This window comes from Argiope bruennichi, chromosome 8 (genome assembly GCF_947563725.1).
Source record: "Argiope bruennichi chromosome 8, qqArgBrue1.1, whole genome shotgun sequence".
Taxonomy (NCBI): Eukaryota; Metazoa; Arthropoda; class Arachnida; order Araneae; family Araneidae; genus Argiope; species Argiope bruennichi.
In genome coordinates this window covers 38,718,840-38,743,442 of record NC_079158.1, presented here as the reverse complement: position 1 = coordinate 38,743,442, position 24,603 = coordinate 38,718,840, and the positions used below count along the sequence as shown (strand labels likewise).

Sequence of the window (24,603 nt, the reverse complement as noted above, 5' to 3'; positions counted from 1 at the left end):
GATTTAAAAAAACGCAACAATTGATAAATTAAGATGAACAAATCATTCATAAATGAACGATTTACAAACGTTGTAACTGAGACACCAAAGCTAGCCAGATAACAAACTTCAATAATTGAGATATTAAGTTGAATAAAGCATATATAAATGTAATCTAACAAAAGCAACAATTGAGACATCAAAACGAGAGAGTCATAAATAAATGTAATAATATCAACTGTAGCAACTGAGACATCAAGTGGACACTTCTAAATTTTATGTAAGGTTTTGATGGTACAGATTTTTTATTTACACTCTTAGTTTGAATTAAATTACCTCAAACCAACGAGAAATTTCATATTTAATGTCCTTAATGAAGCATTTATATATGCTTTATTCAACTTAATATCTCAATTATTGCATTTTGTTATGTAGCTAGCATTGGTTTCTCAGCTACTACGTTCATATGTCCTACATTTATTTAATGCTCACACTTAATGTATTTCTTATAATAAATTCATAAATTTGTTTGCAAACAAATTTAAAGAAATCAATAAAATTAATTACAAATAAATCATATTTAATTGCTTATTTTATTCACATGGTATAGAACAGGATAGCTACTTATCACTTAAGAGATGGGACGACAGTGTTATAAATATTAATTTTATGCATTAAATTTATTGGCTGACAAATAATTATACATTTTTTCTTCATGATAAGCTTTTACATTCATGTGTAGAAACAATGTGTGTTTTATCGTTTAATACTCCCTTCAGAAGTCTTTTGTTTCAAATCTGATGCCTTGTTATTTATTTTACTGAGATGCATTTTTAGAATTTTTCTTCATTCATGTGAAAAATTCATTTTAGGAAGGTGTACCGTTGAGAGTTCATAGTTTCCTGGATTACACTATCCCAGCTTCGGCAATAATGGACAATTTGTTGATAAACTTAAAAGGAGAACATTGGAAAAATGTGAGATCTATTCTGTCATCAACCTTCTCAGCAAATAAACTCAAAGGGGTGAGAATATTGAAATTTTCACTGATGATCGAGATACATTATTTTTATTACTTTATTCAGATTTGAACATAAATTAAAGTAAATAAAATTTTTTTTTTAATTATATAAAAGTCCAACTCTTTTCTCATTTTTTTATCCATTTAAGTATATTATTTCTCCCAGGCTAGCTTGTAATGCCTATACATAAAGTTTATATGTAAGATATCATTTGATGGCTTTGTCATTCATAATTTTACAGCATATATTCAGAAATAGATATAGAATCTTTTCTTTTGAATCATCCAGGGAAGTGTCGAAAAGTTCGACATTGTTCTGCTCAACTACCAGACAGTATATCAAAACTACTCCCTGACAGTAGAAGTAGCTACATTTTTGATGCTGAATGAAGGGAAACTTGAAAAAAAAACGATTACAGTGGTAAAAACAGAATCCTATTGTGAACATAAGTAGTTGTGCAGCTCATGCATTAGTGACAACATGTGTTACCATCTTTTTAAATTCCAACAAGAACAAAGGCATCATCATCAAAAATATCAAAGAAAATATCAAATTTGACAGAGGAATGTTGCTTATGATCTAGCAATTTTACTGCGATACTGACATGAATCATGCTGGCATTTTTGAGAGCATACTTCACAAGTGGAAGAATGTCTTAAAAAGACGACAAGAGATCAGAATAGGATTTTCACCGCGAAACTCTGACGATGTTTGACAAGAATAGAGAAAAGAGTTTCCTAAACATATTCCAGAAGAAACAAGAATCCAATGTTACAGCGCAAATAAAGTATATTGAAAATAATAAAAAAATCACGTAGAAGATTAAAGGTTTCTCGAAAGATTTTGATACCCACTTATATTTGATCTTTTTTTCAATTCAGATATATGTATGCTGTAAATAGATGTGCTAGCTACTATGAGCTACATGCACAGTAGATCTTATAAGCTACTGTACAAAGATCTACTGTGCATTATAAGTTGATTCATTTACAAAAATATACAGAAAGACGATTTATGTTTCTGCAATACCAGTAACACAAGATATTTATTATTTTGCATTGTGCTAACACTGAAGATTACTTTTCCCTTTCGAATTTCAATGTATAGACATTTGGACTTTAGTTTTCTGTTTTAACTTTAATCTTATTCGTCATCCATTGGTGCTGAATTTCTTGTCTTTCAATAATTTTGTTAAATTTTTATCTTGTTTTAATATATTTTGGAAATTGACCCGAATGTTATGAAATTTGAATCCATTGATTGAAATATCTGAGAGTCGCAGATGTCTTTTGCATGAGTCGAATATCAAGAAAGCATGGGAGACGCATTTTGATTATCTTAGATAATATAATATATGGCTATATTGATTTGAAATAAATTAAGCCAGAATATTTTGAATCTAAACACCTTACGTGAAACTTTCAATGCATAGAGTGAATTTAATCTTAATATCTTGCTAATTTTCTGTCAAAAAATAGGGCATGATTTAGGCATACTAATTCTCGAAGTCCTAACTTTTCATTACTCAAAACAGTAAATTTGCTTTACAAATACTTGCGAAAGGTGCTTGGTACCTAGAAATCTCGGGTATTCCTCAATACTTAAAATGAAGTAATAACAGACAACGGACTAGAAGGCTCTTTATCTAGAATTTCCTGACTCATGTCAACATTTAAAACTATATTTGTCGTTATTTCAAACACCAATATCTATTTTTATCTTCACTGTGTAAAAATTAATTGAACATTGGATAAATCACCTTCCATTTTAAGAATCTAAGCCCTGTTATTTAAAGGGTTAACAGGTCATGTAAACATGGGATCAAGATCCGTATTTGATTTCTTTTGGATATGCCATAAAACAGTAGTTGGGAGTCAAAAATGCTATTGTTACCAGTTTGAGTAAGAATGGAATGTGTTACTTCCCATTTCGTTCTTGCTATTTGACGTCATAATGGGATACCGAGAACAAATCACAATAGCTTTTCAGTAGCATCAAAATGAAGTTTTAATCGAATCGTCAAAATGTAACTATACTAGTTGAGTCAATACAATATTTTTGTATCTATACATCAACAGGTAAAATACTATGATATATGTAGTTGCACAACACTAATAATTCTTGAACATGTTACTGAACAAAAATGATTAGCTCGAAATATTCCATTATGATATTTCAAGCATTTTAATAATTATATTCTTGAAGTGTGTAATGTAATATATCTTTCGCCAACTTAAAACTCACCTTATATCTAATATCGATTTTTTTTAAAAAAAAAACTTTCCCAGATGATTCCTGCAGTCAATCAAGTCTGTGATAGCGCAATTTCCATATTAGAAGAAAAATCTCGGAAGGAAGAGGTGATTGATATTCTAAACATTTTACAGAGGCTTACACTGGACATCATTTCTGCCCAAGCTTTCGCGATGAATATTGACAGTCTCAATGACCCTGACGACCCTTTGTTGAGAAGCGCCAAAGTTATATTCGATCTGCCATTTTCATCAAAGATCCTATTTTTTGGATGTAAGAAGTTTGTAGCTTTGTTCATTTTATTTCCGCAGTACCACAAACGCTCAATATAGTTAAAATATTTGTATATGAAGCCAAATATATCGATTTAAATCACTATCTATAACCTAACCTTACCACGGATAAACGACGATGTATCGAAAATACTAATAATTTTAATCATTAATTTATTAAATTTTTGAAAAATTTGCAAAAATAAGGGCAATTATTTTTGCAAAATTAAATTTAACAGGAATGATGCTATGTGGTTTGAGTTGCACTTATCATAATACTTGTTTTTATTTATATTTTTTTATATTATTTTGTATTTTATATTTATAATATTGCTAATTCTTTTTTTTAAATTGTTCTTTTTAAAACTTTATGCCTTTGGAGAATTTCAATATTATACACATTTTGTGTTTTCCTCTTCAAAAGAACCTGGAAGAAAATGAGACTTCGTCTTATTGTGAAGGTTGAACTTTAACTGAGAGAAATCGATTTTTGACATTGTGTTTCTTTAGTATTATTTTTTTAAATATTCACATATATCTATTGAGAAGATTGTGTGAAATTATCAATATCGCAAGGTACGATTACGAAATAATGCATATGAGAATGAAAAAAATTCAATACGAATCATGATGTAAGATCACGAAATAATGCATATGAGAAATATCAAAATCAAGAAATATCAAAGATCCCGAAATATCAAAATTCAGTACAAATCATGATGTAAGATCACGAAATAATGCATATGAGAATGAAAAAAAATTCAGTACGAATCATGATGTAAGATCACAAAATAATGCATATGAGAATGAAAAAAATTCAGTACGAATCATGATGTAAGATCACGAAATAATGCATATGAGAAATATCAAAATCAAGAAATATCAAAGATCCCGAAATATCAAAATTCAGTACGAATCATGATGTAAGATCACGAAATAATGCATATGAGGATGAAAAATAAGCTTTCAGTACGAATCATGATGCATTTTATGAAAAATATCTGATAATAGCAATGATAGAACTTACAAAATCGAAAAATATTAAATCTTAAAAACCGGACAATTTTTTAAAAAAAATATTGATGCTAGGTTTCAGTTTAATTTTTTTCTGATGATATCAAATTATAATTTTTGGTACAAACAGTTGAATTAATTGAATTAAATCAATAAAACTTCTTTCTCACTCACTTTTTAAACAAAATCTGATCAGATATACGAAATACCAATATTTCAGTCTGCAACTTTTTAGTTCAAATGTGCACACTAATTAATGGAAATTCTGAAAATTAAAGATAATATTTCTTAAGTAACAAGAATATAAGAATCTTGAATATAACTTTAAATTACTAGTCTCCATTTAAGCATGTAAAATTTTTATTTAAACCCTGACGTAATACATGCATCAGGGTTTCATTAGACTGATAGTAATTTATAGCTAAGACTTAGAACAACACAACAGCTTAGACTAAACTTTTTGGGGGGCATTCTCTCTTTCATACACACACACGTGTGCATATATATGTGTGTGCGCGCGCAGTAATTTATGATTATTGATGTTCTAAAAATATTTTTAGGCACTGGAAATACAGTTTTTTAATATTAACTTCTAAATGGCATGAGCTTCCCTATTCGTTTATTTTCCCAAACTATTTTATTTTCCCTGGAAAATGAGACGATGCATCGGCAGACTACTTTCTAAAACCATATAAATTCAGCATGCTTTCTCATTTTCCCCCTGCTTTCTATCTTCTTAATCAGTTTCTGCACTACAATTGACAAGGCATTGCCAAAAGTATCTTGATAATACATAAAGTTAGAATATTTCCTTAAAGAATTTAAAGAGCAGTACTCCCGTTTTTTCAAAGATTGTGTTACATACTAAAACTAAAAATGACTAAAACGATTGAAATCTTTTACATATGTAGAGGACTAAGTTAACCACATATTTAAAATATATGTTTGAAACCTATGTTAGTACCTATATTTTAATCATTTCTGGCTAGATATTTTCCCTGAGCTTGGAATTCTTGCAATGGCAATTAATTTTCTCTCTATGTTCATCAGAAATAAAGGAAATATACCACCGCTAAAAATAACAAAGGCACTGGATATTATAATTAAACAAAGAAGAAATAATCCTAACGTAAGTATATCATTATTTATACATATTTATGCACAACTTAAGATTTTAAAGCTTATCATACCTAAATATATAGGTCCATTTATTAATTTTATGAAAGATTATTCACTAGTATAATAATTCAATATAAATACAATTCGTTAAGAAAATAATGGTAATTGCTGACAAAGTAATATTTATTGTAGCTATGTACAATGTGGATATGAAAGAAAATGAGATAAGATTTATGCTCACTATAATATTCTTTTGATTTGTTACCTTTAGTTTAAAGATATATGAATCTAAGTACAGATGCCACAGAATAATTCACTTTCAAAATATTCGTATATGACATTCATTTCGTATATGAAAATCAGCGAATCACTTTTAATAATCAAGCAGTTAAAATTAATTTCATAAACTTAAAATTAATAAAATGCTGCCTTTCCATTATTATTAAGTTTATTTTTCGAATATATTTTATACATTAATAATATATAATTTAAACTAAACATCTATATTTGGATAAAGTGAAGAATAGTGTGCTCCCGAGTTTGTCGCCAATATTGCAACCCATCGGATCGCTCTTCTGGCAACCCTAATGCTGTTTTGTTTACTACTTTTTGCAATGGTTGAGTTGTACATAAACTACAACTACATTATGAAAAATGTTAAATTGAAAAATATTAAAAAAATATCGATTAAAGATTTTAATTTTGTTCTTTATTATAACTATAAGTTTATTAAATAAAGAAAGTTAAGCTTATAATTAAAAGTTATTTTCTTCTTTCTTTTTTTAATGTGAATACGAACAGAAAATATTTATTCTTTTGCAATTTTTAATTGTCAGTATGCGCTTCAAAAAATCGTCTGCATTCTCACTTTAAAAGACAGCTGCAATGGAATTCTTCGCAGTTCTCGTAGTTCTTTTGGTGTTCTAACAGTTGGTTTTCTTCATAATTTGTTATGTCGGGAGTATTTCGAACCAATAGAATGAATGAATGGTGAGTTAAATATATATATATATATATATATATATATATATATATATATATATATATATATATATATATATATATATATATATATATATATATATATATATATATATATATATATATATATATATATATTTACCAGTTGATGAAGTTAGGAAGGCTTGCTTGTTTGAAATTTTATATTGAGAATGGCAGAATGGATGAAGGGTAAATGGAATATATTTTTTTACGAGTTGATGAAGTTGGGAAAAGGATGCTTGTTTGAAATTTTGTATGGATAATGTTCCTTCTTTCTCCGTTCTTTAAAAAGTTAAAAAATTCCCTCTGAAATCCGTTTGTATAACATCCTTCATTCTTTCTTTTCAATTGATTATGTGCAGTTCCTGTTATCCAACTCGAAAGTTAATCTGTAGAAGACACCAGGCAGTATGAAAAAAAAATACTTATCAGTAAAAAGTCCTAATTATATGGCGGGAAATGGTAACCGTAACTGTTCCGCAGAAGTATTTATTTATTTTGTCCGCCGTCTTTATTGGTGACTTGGCATTGTTGGCGCAGCAGGATGCACACTATAATTCACTTTTACCCTATATTTTTCTGAACATGTGTTTATCTTTAACTATTAATAAATGATATTTCAGTTAAAGAAACCAGATCTTCTGCAGTGGTTAATAGATGCTTCTGATTCTGAAATGGACTCACAGAAGAGCAAATTAAGTAGAAATGGAGATAAATTATCGAGTATTGCTTTAAATATTTTATTCATATTATATTTTATAGATTTTTATAAATATTAAAATCTTTATTTATTTTATTTTATGAATTGTAGAGCCATCCGTACTGAGAAGGAAGAAGCAATTTCTAACAGATACTGAAATCAAATCAAATTCATTGGTTGTGTTTTTAGCAGGGTAAGATTCTCGATTTACTTTCGTTCAAAGAAAAATCCTTTTAGTTACGATGATTTCTCGAATAAATCTAATGGCCTAAGTGAAGATTAGTGTGCACCAGCTGTTTGTCGCCAATATTGCAACCCATTGGATCCCTTTTATAACAACCGTACTGATGTTTTGTTTACTACTTTTTGCAATGGTTGAGTTGTACATAAACTACAATGACATTATGAAAAATGTTAAATTAAAAATATTAAAAAAAATATCGATTAAAGATTTTAATTTTGTTCTTTATTATAATAAAAATTTATTAAATAAAGAAAGTTAAGCTTATAATTAAAAGTTATTTTCTTTCTTTTTTTTAAGGTGAATACGAACAGAAAATATTTATTCTTTTGCAATTTTTAATTGTCAGTATGCGCTTTAAAAAAATCGTCTGCATTCTCACTTTCAAAGACAGCTGCAATGGAATTCTTCGCAGTTCTCGTAATTCTTTTGGTGTTATAACGGTTGGTTCCCTTCATAATTTGTTATGTCGGGAGTATTTCGAACCTTTAGAATGGATGAAGGGTGAGTTAAATATGCATATATATATATTTTACGAGTTGATGAAGTTAGGAAAGGATGCTTGTTTGAAATTTTGTATTGAGAATGGTTTGATATCGAACCGGCAGAATGGATGAAGGGTAAGTGGAATATACTTTTTTATAAATTGATGAAGTTCGGAAAAGTATGTTTGAAATTTTGTATGGAGAATGTTCCGATTGCTTATTTCTCCGTTTTTTCTTTTAATTTGGTTATGTACTGTTTCTGTTTCCACACAGTCTCTATGTTCAATGTGCTAGCGAAGCTACTAGGCTCCCGCTCCCGCTGCTAGCGTAGCCGTAGGATGTTAATTTTAAGTTAAAAAATTCTGCCCGGTGTCTTCTATAGATGCCGAAGGCATCTGTAGAAGACACCGGGCAGAATTTTATCTGTAGAAGACACCGGTCAGTATGAAAAAAAAACAATACTTATCAGTAAAAAGTCCTAATTAGATGGCGAGAAATGGTAACCGTAACTGTTTCGCGGAAGTATTTGTTTATTTTGTCCGCCATCTTTATTGGCGACTTGGCATTGTTGGCGCAGCTGGGTGCACACTAAAATTCACTTTTACCAATCTAATTACATACAAGATTCGTAATAAATAAATCATGGACAAAATTTGTCCTTGATTGATGAGCTTTTTTATTAGGTTTTAACCACATAGCTGAGGAATTTATTTTTTAAAGTTCCTCAAGTCCTTCGTTATAAAGTCAAGTATATAAACTTCGAACACGATACAAATGGTTGAATAGTATATTTTGCAAAATATCATAATAAAGTGAATAATATTTCATTTTTATTAGATAAAAAATTTCACATAGACATTACCAAAATGAAGATATGGATTGACATGTATACACCTCGAATGTACTTAACTGGTTAATGACGCTACAGCCAGATTGGGGTAAACTACAAAAAGAAGAATACGTAGATATAACAAGGTCGGTATAGAAGCAAAATATGTTATTGCTGTGACTTATGACACTTTATAAGTCCGCTGACAGTTATCTACCAGTGATTTAAGCCGAGTGAGCGTCTCATGTTTTTTCCGTAGCGCCGATTAGGGCTAAGAGTACGACTCAGCTACTTCATGCGTCACATTCGCTTGCACAATCCCTTTTTCCAGGCGGAGGGGGACACATTCACACACTTAACAGATAGAACGCAGAAGAACAATCATGCCCGAACCGAGACTCGAACCCGGGACTACTAGATCACTGGGAAATCGCGCTACTCCTATGCCAGGACGCCGGCAGAAGCAAAATATAAGTCTTTAGATAAATGCAAAAGTTTTTGGGTGAACATCAATTTGTATTCGTCTAAATTTGAAGTTTTTCTCATTAATTTTGATCATTCATAATAGAAAAGGGATCGACGTGTAGCGTATTATTATTTTGGTAATGATAGTCAACATTTTCATAAACTAACCAAATAAAATATTCATTTTTTTTTTTAAATTGACCAACATCTCTTAGTGCCACAAAAAATTTATGAATTCAAATTATATTTATGCGGGGTGATATGTTAATATAATTATTTACTTGAGGATTAAAATATATTTACTTGAAAAAAACATATTTAAACAACAGTTTTTTTTTTGTTTTTTTTAAGATTTAGATTTCTCTTATATGAGTCCCTATTAGCACAAAATGCCTAACAACATTGTTATGATATATTCCCGATATTGACCATTATTCAGAATATTGAAAAACATCGTGGAAATATCGTACAATAACTAATGATAATAAGGGTGTTTTTAAACATTCTACTAATATTAAATCATTCTATGAATAATATCTTTTTTTATATATATGTATATTGAAAATTTAAAGAATTTTATTAGAATTGTTGATCAAGAATGTACTTTTAACACTTAATGCATATAGATGATATAAACGTACTTTATATTATATATTTTAATGGTAAATACGATCAATAGATTATTTTGAGTACCCATAAATTACATTGTACGTTACATATGCAAGTATACAACAACAACTATAATTAGTATTTGATAAATATGAATTGACATTTTTTTACCAAGTAGAAATATGACGATATTATACATATAATCGTTTTTTTCACAGATTAGAAACTACAAGTTCGAGTCTTGCATTTGCATTCTACTTTTTGGCAAAATATCCAGATTTCCAGAAGAAAATTCAAGAAGAAATTGATCTGCTTCTAGAAAAAGAGGTAAGGGTTTATGCTATTTTTTTTTTAATTTCTTGTTTACGAAGTATAGATGAAGTACTCTATTCATCAAATAAACAAGTATACTAAGAAATATTCATCAAAAAAAACAAACAATCGATAATTTTTTTTATTTTTTAATAACTATATTTTAGAAGTTATTGAGTACTTATTGTTTATAGATTTTAATATTTTTTTTTTTCTTATAAAATATTTTTCCAGTTAAATCTAATTTATTCAAATTGTTTATGATTGTAAATTGACTTGCATCGCAAGAAATTACAGTAAAGGGATTAACTAACATTAATGCTGAATTTTTGAGCATTTTTATGAATTACGACAAAAAAATGGACTATTTCAATTGCTGGAAAGCCTTTTTTTCAATACCAATGGCTACACCGACAGATGAAGTTTCATCAGTTGCAAACTCATTGTCAAAGGTTTCATTTTTCGTATCTGTCTGACGCGACTTCAATTTAATTAAAAGTTGAAAAATATTTATAATTTTCAAATTTTTTCAGTTTTGTGGTTTAGAACTCTAGATAAAGGAAATTCTAAGATAAATTTTGTAAAACAAGTGAATTGGAATGTTAAATTCAGTTTCAGTAAATTACGGAAGAATAAAAAAATTTGTCATTTTTTTAATGAATTATTATTCTTTCATTCCTTGTATTTTTTGCAGGATCAACTAGATTATTACAATGTAGGGCACTTCCAGCCAATGGAACGCTTTCTCATGGAATCAATGCGATTTTATCCACCTGCTGTAAAGTAAACTAATTTATTTTAAACATTTTGACAAGAAACTAAAATAATTTCCAATTATTATGTGGTATGCTAATAAATTGGTTCGTACGAAACAATTGAAGAAAGTTTTTATAAAATAGGCCAGCCAATATTGTTTTTATTCTTTGTATACTTTTGTGTTAACAAAAATATAATAAATTATATAGTAAAGAAATTATTTAACAATTTTTTTAAAAAAATCCTTAAAAACTAAACAATTTTAATAATATTATTTGTTGAAAACCGCATAAAATATTCGAAAATTTCTTATTTTTATCATACCAAAAGACTCCCAGTTTTCTTACATTTAAAAACTATTACATTAAAAAATATTACAAAGGGCAAAATATATCTTTTGTTTTCTAAATTGTAATGTATCTAACATCCCATACAGCATTTGCTTTGTAATATTTACTTAATAATTTAGAATGCCTTCGTTATATATTGGGTTTCTAACGGATTTCAAAATTCTAAAGTAGACCATAATCATCAAAATAATATTAATAATAAAGCACAGAAATAATAATTGTTCTTTTAAATGTTATTTAATATTTTTTAGAGATTATATTGATTTTTAGAACATAATAATTTCTTTATTTTAATAAATTATTTTTCTCATTTGCCGTTGGTAGAACTGACAATTTTTTGTTCTTTCATGATTCAACACTTTTTCTATAACTCATTTTAATTTTTTACTTCTTGGAACTCATTTACATGTAATTTTAATTACTTTGAGGAAATTAAGTTTTTCTAATAAATTTTTATAGGCCACATCCCATTGACAGTTAACAACGCTAGAAAAGGAAAAGTAATTCCCCATGCAATCAACATTAAATGCAGGTCTATGCTCCATTGATAAAAGAAAAGTGACCATTTCCTCTTTTTTTCAATATCAAAAATTCGAAAGAAACTTTAAGAATTTTTTAATGCTAGCAATCTGAAACTTAAGATTGCTTCATGCGCTGTATGAATATTTAACAATCTGTCTGATGAAGCTTAAACATTTAAATGATTGTGTTGCTATAATCCTCTAAACAAAATAAATCATAACTGGATGAAGAAAAATCTCAAAATAAGAATGGCGATTTTTTTATTGAATTTATTTCTATTTGATAAATTTTGATTAAAAATCTCAGAATAAGAATGGTGATTTTTTTTATTCAATTTATTTCTATTTGATGAATTCTGATTAAAAATCTCAGAATAAGAATGACGATATTTTTAATGAATTTATTTCTATTTGATGAATTATGATTAAAAATCTCAGAATAAGAATGGCGATATTTCTATTGAAATTTATTACTTATTTGATGAATTTTGATTAAAAATCTCAGAATAAGAATGACGATATTTTTATGGAATTTATTACTTATTTGATGCATTTTGATTAAAAATCTCAGAATTAGACTGACGATTTTTTTATTGAATTTATTACTATTTGATGAATTTTGATTAAAAATCTCAGAATAAGAATGACGATTTTTTTATTGAATTTATTTCTATTTGATGAATTCTGATTAAAAATCTCAGAATAAGAATGACGATATTTTTAATGAATTTATTTCTATTTGATGAATTATGATTAAAAATCTCAGAACAAGAATGGCGATATTTCTATTGAAATTTATTACTTATTTGATGAATTTTGATTAAAAATCCCAGAATAAGAATGGCGATTTTTTTATTGAATTTATTACTATTTGATGAATTTTGATAAAAAATCTCAGTATAAGAAAGGCAATTTTCTTACTGAATTTATTACCTTTTTGAGGAATTTTTATTATAATTCAGTGACCCGAAGTAATACCCCTTAGTTCCGTCAGTCGAGTATCCGTAGCCGAAGTGGATTTCGGACATATACGCATTCCAAAAGGATTGGAAATACATATCCCTGTGGAATATATACACCATAGCAATGACTTTTGGGAGCGACCAGAAGAATTTGATCCAGACAGGTAGCAAATTTCTTTTTCTTTTAAATATCTTGTCTGAACATAAGTAGTTTTCAACTCATTAAAGAATGTTTCCAATTTTTATGACTTTTATGTATTTGCAAAATTATCTAAATTCTTGTATTATCTGCCAATATTTTGAGAAAAACAATTCATAATAAAATTTCATAACCTCTAATAATGAAGAATCATTTTAATATTGTAATATAAAATAATTTATTAAAACCATTACATTTAAATTAGAAAGACTTTGAAAACATGTTTTAATAGAATTCAAAGATGTTGATTTTTTAAAAATCAGAAACGTAATAAAACAAAAAATATAATAGGTAAAGAGATAATGGATATATTCTAAGTCATATTCCTATTTTTTGAATGCTATAATTCTTCATATCGCTAGGCTTATTATATCATATATATTCAGCTTGATTTCCCAATTTTACTTTATACACCTCGAGTTTTCTTGTATTTAGTTGATCATCTAGCATTTTGAGTATTACTTTCTACATTTATATATATATATAGAACAACTACAACTTGATTTTAAATTATTATTATAATTTTAAATTTTTATTTTTTAGTCTTTAATTAATAGAACATGGTAATGATAATTATGGATTCGATAAATTTTTAGTGTATCAATTTTTCTGTAATTTAATACTTAGATGCACTGACTAGATATAATTAAAATTAATCAATTAATCTTAAAATAAATTCTGAAAATATCAAAATTATAGTCATCGAAAACAGAAAACTGCTCAAAATTTCTGTACTTCGAGATGAAAAGAGTGAGTAACAGATAAATCCCGAAGTACATAGAAATATCAAGAAAACATGAAATTTGTGAAATTATAGTGTAAAATAAGGAACATCCTCCTTACATTTCCATATTTTTTAGACACAAGTTAATGTTGAATAAATTTCAAATATTTTACAACGTATTGCTACATTAATCCTGCCTAAAAATATATTTAAATTCAAAGAATCATTTAAAATAATCTCTGCATTTAAAATAGCATAGTTTACCAAATGAGCTATATCTATACATTAAAAAAAACTGTATTTCGCCATTTTTTGTGTTTTATGAAAACTTATGATCGTCTGCCCTTTATCATCTTCTAGCTTTGAGAAAAACCTTCAAAAATAACTTTATTGCGCATTCAGTTTTGGGAAAAGTTTTGGAAGATCCACATAACCACAAACACTATATTGATTTCGATACGATTTCACATGAAATTTCAGGATGACATAACATTAACAGACATCTATTCCTTACCTATTAACTCTTATTTACGAGATACACCTCAAAATAAAAAATAAAAGTTAAGCTCGCAGCCTCAATAACTGAATTAGTAGAATCCATCTATATTTATTGTACAAGTTTAAATTATAACAGTAATTAATTTTGATAGGATGAAGTGCTTTAACAAAAATTCATTCACACGATTAATTAATTGGTGGACAAATGGCTGGTTGCCGAATATCCATTTATATAGTATCCATTAGAATAATATAGAACATTCGAACTATTATTTTAATAATTTAAACTTCCTTTTTCTTTTTTGTACGTAGGTTTATATATAAATATACTTATTTCATAACTAACTAATGCATCTTCTGAAGTATGCATGTTCCAAAATTTGATTCAAATTGAATAACATAACTCATTTTAGTATGTTCTGAATTTTAACAGCTGAATCTTAATTACTGTGTAAATATTTTAATTTCTACTTTGTATAAACTTAAATGGGTGCAATGTTTGCAGAAGATTATAGATAAAATGTTTGCATATGAGTTATTTAGTTTAATCTGCGTGTAACCTGTACAGCAAAATAAAATAATTAGACTTTAAATGAGAAACATTGAGGAAGATTTTATTAATTTTTCATCCAAACAATAAACTTAAATTTCGGTTGGATTGTTATCTTCAAGAACTGTTTTTATCATTCTAAACTTCCCTTATTTTGAAACTCTTATATTGGTTGTTATTTTGCGATAAAATTATTTTGTACTTAGACACAAACTCTTACAGAATATATTCGTATAGAAGCCTATACATGAATTCTTTTAATTAAAATTTAATTCTAAATATCCCAAGAAATACTATATGCAATGCAAGACAGGACAGTTAATAAAATTAATTAAATCCTTCTATTTGGATATTCAGACAAGGTTGTAGAATCAGATGAAATTGAGAAATAAATTTTCGGTTATTCTTTTTTTATATACATTTAAATCAAAGTATATGAAAACGCTTGCATACATTCTTTTTTTCTCTATACAGATTTAGTAATAAATTTTCTTTGATCTCAATCATATAACAAAAATAATCTAAAGAATCTCTTAAATGTTTAATTATAAATTGTCTTAAATTATTCTCCTGTTTTATTGCAATGGATTTCAGAATTATGCTGGCACGGCTTACTTAGAGTGCATCAAATAGACATGAAATGATTTCATTTGTCATTAATTGAAAAAGGATTTAGTTTAGCATTATCAGATGAATGTTTCGTTGTGGAGCATTATCATGACTATCAAAGGAATGACATTAAAAATTATAACCTTGTTAATAAGTCATCATCATTACTATGGCACAGATGACTAGGATGAAATATAACATTGAATTTTTTTATTCACTAAATACCCAAGAGGGGGGGGCACCTCAAAAATTAGGTCGAGGAGCTTCCGGTATGGTATCTCGCCAGCTAGGTAGGTATAGAAATGGTATAGGTTTGGCAAACTCTTATCGATGATGGAACATACTTCCTTAAGAAGAGGTTGTACCATGACCAGTGATGACCCTTTGGACTCAGCCATGGTTTCCGCACATTAACTTTTGTGACGTTCTGATCATTGAGATTTTTCCATGTTCCTTGATGTAGGTCGAAGTAGTTATTTTGCGATTATCCCTTCACCGAACTTCTGAACCATGCCGGAAATAGTTCATTTCACTTTTGACATTTAACATGACGAAAGGCACGAGCATTTTACGCATATGAAATTATGTTTTGTGGATTCTGGCTCGAATCCTGTACCATTTTTACTTGAATTCAAAACTCTGTAATGAAACCTCCATGAAATCTTGCAACAGAAGCTGACATGTGACTGAGATAATGAATTCCAAAACACTTCTTCAATATATCTTATATCTTAAATCCTCGAAAAGTCTAAACAGATTTTTTAAAAAAATTTTTAACACCAGATTTAAAGATAATAGAAAAAAGATTCTTTCATCGATTTTCTGTTATTGTTGTTTCTTATGGCACTTGCCATGGACAAGCCCGCTGTTACGAGGACAACGATTTAAGCCGGTGGGGGAGCGCCTCTTGTTTTTATAGTAGCGCCAACTAGGGCCAAGAGTGCGACTTTGTTACTCACGCATCATTCATTCGCTTGCACAACCCCTTTTTACAGGAGGGCACATTCACACATCTCACAGATAGAACAACCATGCCCAAACCGGGACTCGAACCCAGGACGCCAATATCACGGGGAAGACGCGCTAACCCTATGCCAGGATGCCCGCATTGATTTTTTAGATGTTGTTGTAAATTTTTTTATGTCATGTAAACCACACTAGTACACGATATCCATTTATTTTTTTTTAATCCATTGCACTCATTGCAAGAGGACAAAAGATGTAATTTCATATCGTCTAGAGTTTAACCGTTAGTAACCTTTAGTAACTTTTATTATGTGATAAGAATAATTAGGTCATGGAATTGACTTAAAAAATCTTTTTAAGCATTGCTTTATAAGAAGGGTTGATAAGAAACACAACTATATATTCTAGTTGAACTGGTTATTTCATGTTTGTAAGTTGATAGCTTCTATTATTACATACTCCTCACATGGGGGAGGAATTTCACTGTCGGAAATTGATATGCACAATTTCAAATAACGATTCATATTTTTTTCTATAGATTCTTGCCAGGAAGTACAGCAAAACGCCACTCATGTAGTTACATGGCGTTCGGCGTAGGTCCCAGAAGTTGCATCGGACAAAGATTAGTGAACATAACGGCAAAAATTATCCTTGCAAAGATATTGCACAAATTTACAATAGAGTTGGCGGAACCGCAAAAACAGGTAAAACTTTGCTTTTTTTCTAATCAAATATTATCAACTCGTACAGTAGTGGGACTGTTTAATTGTTCAAAATATCACATAATGCAAAAAGCCATTAATGCTAAATAAAATAAAATGCACAAAGATGCAATTAAAAGCGTTGTTCCATACAAAATATGTAAAACAATATAGAAAAGAAACTCTAATTCAACAGTGCAAGCTTATGTGCAGATATTTAAATAATTCAAGGGATAAAATAAATTGGAAGTTTACAAAGAATTTTTTTAAGTCACCAGACCTTTCTTGTAGGTAGTTTCTATAACCATCCAGACCTATTTTTTATTGCATAATGCTGTTGTGTTAACTCATACTTATTCTATATAATTATTATTTTTAATTTCTTCTTTTTTATTCAATTTCAGCTGGAATGCGTTGTAAAAGTTCTCACGATGGTTCCCAATCAAGTTCTAGTGATGTTGAAGCCAAGACTGGTTTCAAAATAAGTTAGATATTTGTATAATTATTTCACCAGACTCATTTCTGTTTGAAATACTTGCATTTGCTATAATATGTGTTTGTTTTGTTGTGAGTTTTAAGTTAAAAAAAATACCATGTAACACAAATTTCTTTTATAAAAATTAAAACAACAATACATATTTCTGTATGTGATGCTGATATAACATTTATAAATGTCCTTCACAAAATAATCAAACACTGGTATACTTTATCAGATAATGCAAAATAAATTTCAGAATTATTTTGTATAACAAAAATTAAACAAATTTTTACAAAAAAATATTCTGTATTATTTTGTAAAAATCTTTTTCTGAATTTAATTATCAAAAAAAAAAAATGTAAAAATTTATTTTCTGGTAATTTCTGAAATCATAATTACAAAACTTCAATATATTTTTGCGATTTTTTTAAAAACTGTTTTTAAAACTTATTTTAAATTTATATTATAAGTTCTAAGTTAAAATCTAACATACGTATATGGACATCTTTAGGAAACCTATTCTGCCAGTAATAAGCCAGTACACATAAAAAGGTTTTTTTGTACAATTTTTATTATTACCCATTTTATTTTTTTTATATATTCAGTCCGTCTTTTTCCTTACCTATTTTATAATTTATATATTTTTTCATTCATCCTTTTATAGTGTTTTAATTCGTTATAATTGTATTATTTTTCACTTCAGTTTATACAAAATTGTGAATATTTATATGTTCAAAGAGCTATTTAAGGCATCCGAAAAAGTACACTGATAAATTTAAGAAAGTAATGAAATATAAAGAAACTTTATTTTGCCACATAATAAAAATTGACTTAAAAGGTCAGAAATTGAAGAGAAATAAATATAATACGATTTGTTTCTGATTAAATAGACTGTTTAGTCAATGAAATGTTATCAAAATTTTCAACATTAGGAAAAAAGACATAAGTAAAATAAATCTAAATGTTTAATTTTTATTTTACATATATGCTTTTCAAACTACCTTAAACGTAACAGATTGCAAGAAAAAAACTATTTTAGCTATTCAATAATTTTTGAACATCTGAAGTTATCATTAAAATTTGTTCGAATAATTTTTTCGAAATTCTCTGTTTTGAGCTATATTATTAAAAAAAATGTATTATACTCTCTATGATATGAAAAATGAATATTCTTAAAACTACAATCTATTACTCTTGCAAAAGATTTCTGTATTTTCATATTAAATTCCATTAAAATGTATCGAATTGTCACATGTAACGTGAACCGCAATGAAATATTGATTCCTCAGAAAATGATTCAGAAATATTGATTCTTCAAATAAGTAAACTATGGCTGGATAGGTAGAGAGCAAATATGAACTTTTTAAATATCCTTTTAGGAAAAAGGTAAGATTAAAAAAATTATATAATTCACTTCCGATTCCAAATATCATTATTTCATTTATAGTATTTATCTGTTCTGTATTACTGAAACTGCTGAATCGATGGTTTATTTATTATCTTAGATAAATAAATGAACATTGTTTCAGAATTTACAGGATTTAGGCTTCATTTATATATAATGAGATAAATTTCGAATTTTGCAGGAAAAGCTACATTACGTCTGTTTGAGCAACTTAAGGTGATGTCAGATAGAATTCAATTTAAAATGGAACATTCTTAATAAATAAAATCTTTCTGAAAATACATGGTCTCATCTCTCATTTCTTTGAAAAATATATATTACTTTCGAGTTGAACGTTTTAATGATTTTATGAATGTATTCTGTAACTGTTATAATATTAATACCATACATTTTTTTTTATTCGCTGTAATTTTAATACAGCTAACAATAGTTTTCTAAGAATTAGTTATAACTTTTAGAAAACAAAGAATGATGAACACTACAAAAGCAAAACATAAATTAAACATTGATTACTTTTTAAGAAAATTATAAATTAAAGGGCATATAATTCCATTTTTAAAATTATAAATTAATGGAATAAAATTGCTCTCCTTTTGTTCGGTAAATATTATAATCTAAATCTGTTAATAGACATTTAGCAGACGATTCCTTTTCAGACATTTTATAACTGCTACCATTTTTGTTTTGTTAAAATATTATGAAAAAGTAAAAGCAAACGATTTTTTCTTTGATAAACATATTTTGTTAATATTATTTCGTTTATTTTTTGTATCATAGCTGATGATCCATTGTAAACCTTCTGGAATCTGGCAATGCTTGTAAGATACGCTGTTAATGTTGAAAGAATAAACAAGAGGATGGAATTCTAAAATGCTTGGAGTATTATTTTAGTTTTAAGAATTTAAGATACTCTGCAAGCTATAGTTTGAAGATTAAGAAAACGGGTAGTTCTCTAGAAAGCATGCAAAACCTTTATATTCCTTTCCTTATTATACAAATATTAAGAATATAGCAGCTGAAATTATAATTTTTTTACAAATGTTTTATATATTTTGAATCTTCCGAATTTCATACTGCACTCTACTGAACTCTACTTATATAAAAAAAATATGTATTTTTTTAGGAGGAAACTAAAATATAAAAATACTTTTTCAATATAAAACCCAGGAAAAACTATTGATTTTTTTTTAAAAAAAAGATATAACTTTTTTGTGTTTAAACTGAGAAAAACCGTTATGTTGCAACAAACCTATCTAACACTTACGTCAATATCAGTCGATATATATTTGTCCAGCAATGTCAATCGTGGCTTCTCAAATTTTATCTCAACAAAAGTGATTGCTTCAGGGATATTTTTATCAGTTTCGGCGTCTGCTTTATGACTGATTTGGTGCTATTTTAAAATCAATTTTCCCTTACGAGTTTCGGAAAGTGATATTTTTCCGGAATTGATAAGCTATCTTGTACGCTCAAGAGTCGCGGAGAGTTGCAAATCTATTTCGGTGCTTATTTGCATACATATTATTTATGTGGCAAGTGGCAACAGAAAAAAAATAAAATTTTTAGAACAGCTTGAGAAAAATTTCCAAGCACATTTGGAACTTAAAGGACGCATTCATCCCTAAAATTGCCTAAATCTTATTAAAAATCTTGTGTACTTTTGGGGAATTGTAAACAAAAATTTTAACGTGAACATTTAGATATAATAGTAATTTTGTGTGTCCTTACAAGCATACACACTTCGATACTTAGTAATTGTAGAAAATGTCAGAATACTCGTTATTAGAAGCACAGCAATACACAATTGAATACCTTGTTTTAGTAAAATATATGCTAACATAATGCAATCATATTTAATTTCCTTGTTTGTTTGTTTCTTATAGCACTTGCCGCTGACAAGCCCGCTGTTACGAAGACAGCGATTTAAGCCTGAGGGGGAACGTCTCTTATTTTTTATAGCAGCGCCAACTAGGGCCAAGAGTACGACTTTGCCACTCACGCATCATTCATTCGCTTGTACAACCCCTTTTTACAGGAGGGCACATTCACACATCTCACAGATAGAACAACAGAAGAACAACCATGCCCAAACCGGGACTTGAACCCGGGACGCCCAGATCACGGGGAAGACGCGCTACCCCTATGCCAGGACGCTGGCTTAATTTCCTTAAAACCTATATCAATTTCAGTTAAATTTATATTAGTTTTAATGTGAATAAAACATCGATATGGAAATATCCAAATTCCGTTGAATGGATATTTGTTAACAAGATTTTAACAGACTCAGTAACGGATAAAGAAATTTTATTCTATACAAAAACATGAATTCAAAGTAGCAAAATACAGACGGAACATGCACTAAAACGGATAGTAAACAGCATCATATAAGCAGTAATTAGAGAATAAACAACAGTAATAGAGCAAAACGCTGAGAGAGAACTCGCTCAACTATTCGCTTGTGTTCAACTCAATTGACTGACTCTCATCTCTGTCTCTATAGTTTTCGTGACAGAGCAAGGATACTTCTATAGTAATCGTAGGTAATATAGCTCTAATGAAATTATTGCGAAGATTTTCAGATGGAAAAGAAAAGAAGAGAAAAGAAAGAAACTGCAAAAGTAAGCAAATAAATAAATAAAATCAGCACAGCTATTATGGCTATTGATTAGACACCCTTTCAGCAGCTATATCAGTAAAACTATCTTCCTTATAAGCAGATTTTCAACACAAAGAACCAATATTACAAATTCATAGTAATAGCAAATTATAAATCAAAGAGTAATTTATAGAAAACATAGAGTTATTCAAGAATGTTTTCTTTGTTTATCTACTAATGCTTAGATATTCTCATGCATATCTTGTTTTATCTCATAAATCGAATTCAAACCATGGATTTCATTGTAAAAGGGCATGACTCAGAATGAAAGAAAAATTATCCTAAAATCAAAGAATTAAAATTTTGTTCCAAAATTTTAATTTCTTCCACAAATTCATTTATTTTTATTTCTTCCATAAGTTCAAAATTGAAGAAACTTGTTTAATGTATAAAATGGCCATTCTTGTTAAATTAAACAATTTACTGATAATTAAATTAATTTTGAAAATTGTATAGTACTGCTCATAGCTCTAAGTTTTTAAAAATTTTAAAAATCTGCCAAACAAAAATACAAGAGGAAAATTCCATCTTTACAGACACTAAATAAATCAAATTGAATAAAAGTGCGAAAAGCAAATATTATTGTTAAAATATAAAATATATGATAGAATATTAATTGCAATTATAGAGATTTAAAAGCTAATGTTTCTTTTTATAAGTGGCATTTAAAAACTTAACTTTCCTTTATAATTTAATTTGATTAATTAAGAAATAATTTAATTAATTAAATAATTAATTAATTAAGAAATGGATTTAATTAATAAATTAAACATTCATCTATAATTCATTTTTCTATTATGAAATTGAGATATTTCAATATTGAACATAAGATCTATAAGCCAATGTGTCGAAAAGCTTTTTTTATGGAAATTAGTTCATTAATTTTATTTTCAACCTGAGACAATAAATAGTCTGTAATAAAGTGCCAATATAATAGAGCAAGAAAAATGCGATAAATAGCCATTCAAAAAGGTTTTTTTTTTTTTTTCCTTTTTCTAAATTTAACAAACTGCTAAGTTAAGCAACAAATGAAATATTTGTATAGAAGAAATGTGAAGACTCAATGAAAATGCCAGGTATGCAAATGGTCTAGTGGGAAATTACAAAAATGTTCTTTATGGCCTCGTCAAAAACATTTCTTTCTAAATTGCACATCGGAGGATTTTATAACATTTCCATCCCAAAAGAAAAGACAGCAAGATATTACGGAACCATTCACTGAAGTTATTATATTAAATTGCCTCGAAAAATATCCATTCTTTTTAGAAATGATCACATTTTCGATAAGGTTTTAGCAAATAACCTATCTATGGTACGTGTTTCAAAGCTTCCAAATAAATGAAAATATAAAACGCATAAGATTAAATATTTCTAATATATTTATGGAATAAAAACTCTCATTATTATTATTACTCATATTTAATATTTCTTACAGAAAGTTATAAACAAGTTTACAGAAGTTTTAATTTAATTTTTACATATATGCAAGAATTCACATTTGCGTGATATATAAACATTGAACAATATTAAAGTTATTTTATAATTCAGCACTCATTTGCATTTTTTTGCTCTTTACATTATTCATAACACAACATAAGATAAAACAGAGTTGAATATTACTTAAACTTGAACTGTCATTGACACTGACATGGTATTTGAATAAAACTTGAGAAGTTAACCCTAAATTAGGAAGATGTGGTCGGAGAGACATCCAAGAAAAGTTTTTTCACTACCTCCACTCAATATATGACTCAATTGAATGGTTTTGCTTAGTATCTTTTCATTTTCTGTCCTTGTTTACATGTATATCTACTTGATGTTTTGACGCCGTCTTTTTTAACCCTTTAAAGGGCCATTTTTTTCTAGTCATAATATGTTAAACTATTTTTAGGCTTGAAATTAGAATAAGAAAAGGGATTTATTTAGCTTATTAGATAAATTTAACTTGATTCATTAATTAATTTGGTCAATTAATAATTAAGTGACAAACCAAGACACATCATTTTGTGTGAGATAAAGAACTGAAGCATCTAAGTTTCTGTCTTTCTAAAAAAATGTGTCAGAACTTATGCCAACCTATATAATTTCATACAAAGATTGATAAATTTGGTGGTAAGCATACTTCCCACGGCCTTAGAAAGGGTTAAAATACATATTCCAGCGACTTGTTTCCGAGATGTCTAGTAGAACGCATATCTATTCCAGAGAGCCATATCATTCAAACCTCTAAAGATGGACCTGAAAATTGGCCCTGGAAATATCATACAATTTTCTAATCCTTATTATGATGCAAAACTTCAAAGACTTTAAATGAAATAGCAAGAACTTTCAGTGGTAAAAGATAATTTTACAGAGGGACTATTTTTGTGTGTGTTATGTGTGTGAAAGATGACATTTAACTATTTCTGAATTATCTACGTTTAATGTTGGTAAAAATTTACAGATTAGAAACTCATCTAAAACTAATCCCATGTAAAAATTATTATTACTATTGAAAAATAATTTTAATTAATAGATGTTGAATCAAATTTCTCAAATCCAAGCAATTATGAAAAAAACCTTGATATGTGACTATTTTCTATAAATATCTGATAAAAATGTATGAATTTTCAGCGTACTCTTTAAGTCAAAGTCACCTTGTCAATTAGAATAAAATATAGAACTTTGGAATAAAAAATAATTTTTTTTTAAATTCTGCCCAGAAGAAGGAATTATATCAAAAATAAGAAAAACGAAACAAACATTGAAGAATTGCGCAAGGTAAATCAACGAAATTAAGAAAATGTTGTAAAGTTTTTGTAAAGAGGTTAATGATCTTGGAAACGAAAGCATGCAATTTTTAAGAATAAAGGAAGCATTTTCCAAAAGAGAAAAATTACACATGTATGCATATATTATAAATATTCGTGCCTCCAAAATATTTTGG

General features: G+C 27.9%; 1 protein-coding gene across 4 annotated transcripts in view; it reads left to right on the top strand.

Moving 5' to 3' along the window:
• LOC129981492 (cytochrome P450 3A41-like) overlaps positions 1–19,858 on the top strand; it is a 40,925-nt gene extending 21,067 nt beyond the window's left edge. For 2 of the 4 annotated variants that reach the window (XM_056092344.1, XM_056092347.1), the window contains 10 exons: positions 852–1,004; positions 3,290–3,527; positions 5,530–5,669; positions 7,285–7,384; positions 7,473–7,554; positions 10,209–10,317; positions 10,997–11,085; positions 12,915–13,055; positions 16,976–17,141; positions 17,543–17,805. In XM_056092344.1, the coding sequence (XP_055948319.1) occupies positions 852–1,004; positions 3,290–3,527; positions 5,530–5,669; positions 7,285–7,384; positions 7,473–7,554; positions 10,209–10,317; positions 10,997–11,085; positions 12,915–13,055; positions 16,976–17,141; positions 17,543–17,623 (1,299 nt within the window). In that variant the 3' untranslated portion in view covers positions 17,624–17,805. Of the gene's footprint in view, positions 1–851; positions 1,005–3,289; positions 3,528–5,529; positions 5,670–7,284; positions 7,385–7,472; positions 7,555–10,208; positions 10,318–10,996; positions 11,086–12,914; positions 13,056–16,975; positions 17,142–17,542; positions 17,806–19,798 lie in introns of those variants that run through there. The other 2 variants (XM_056092345.1, XM_056092346.1) reach the window with 2 other exon arrangements.
• Positions 19,859–24,603: the final 4,745 nt, after the last annotated feature.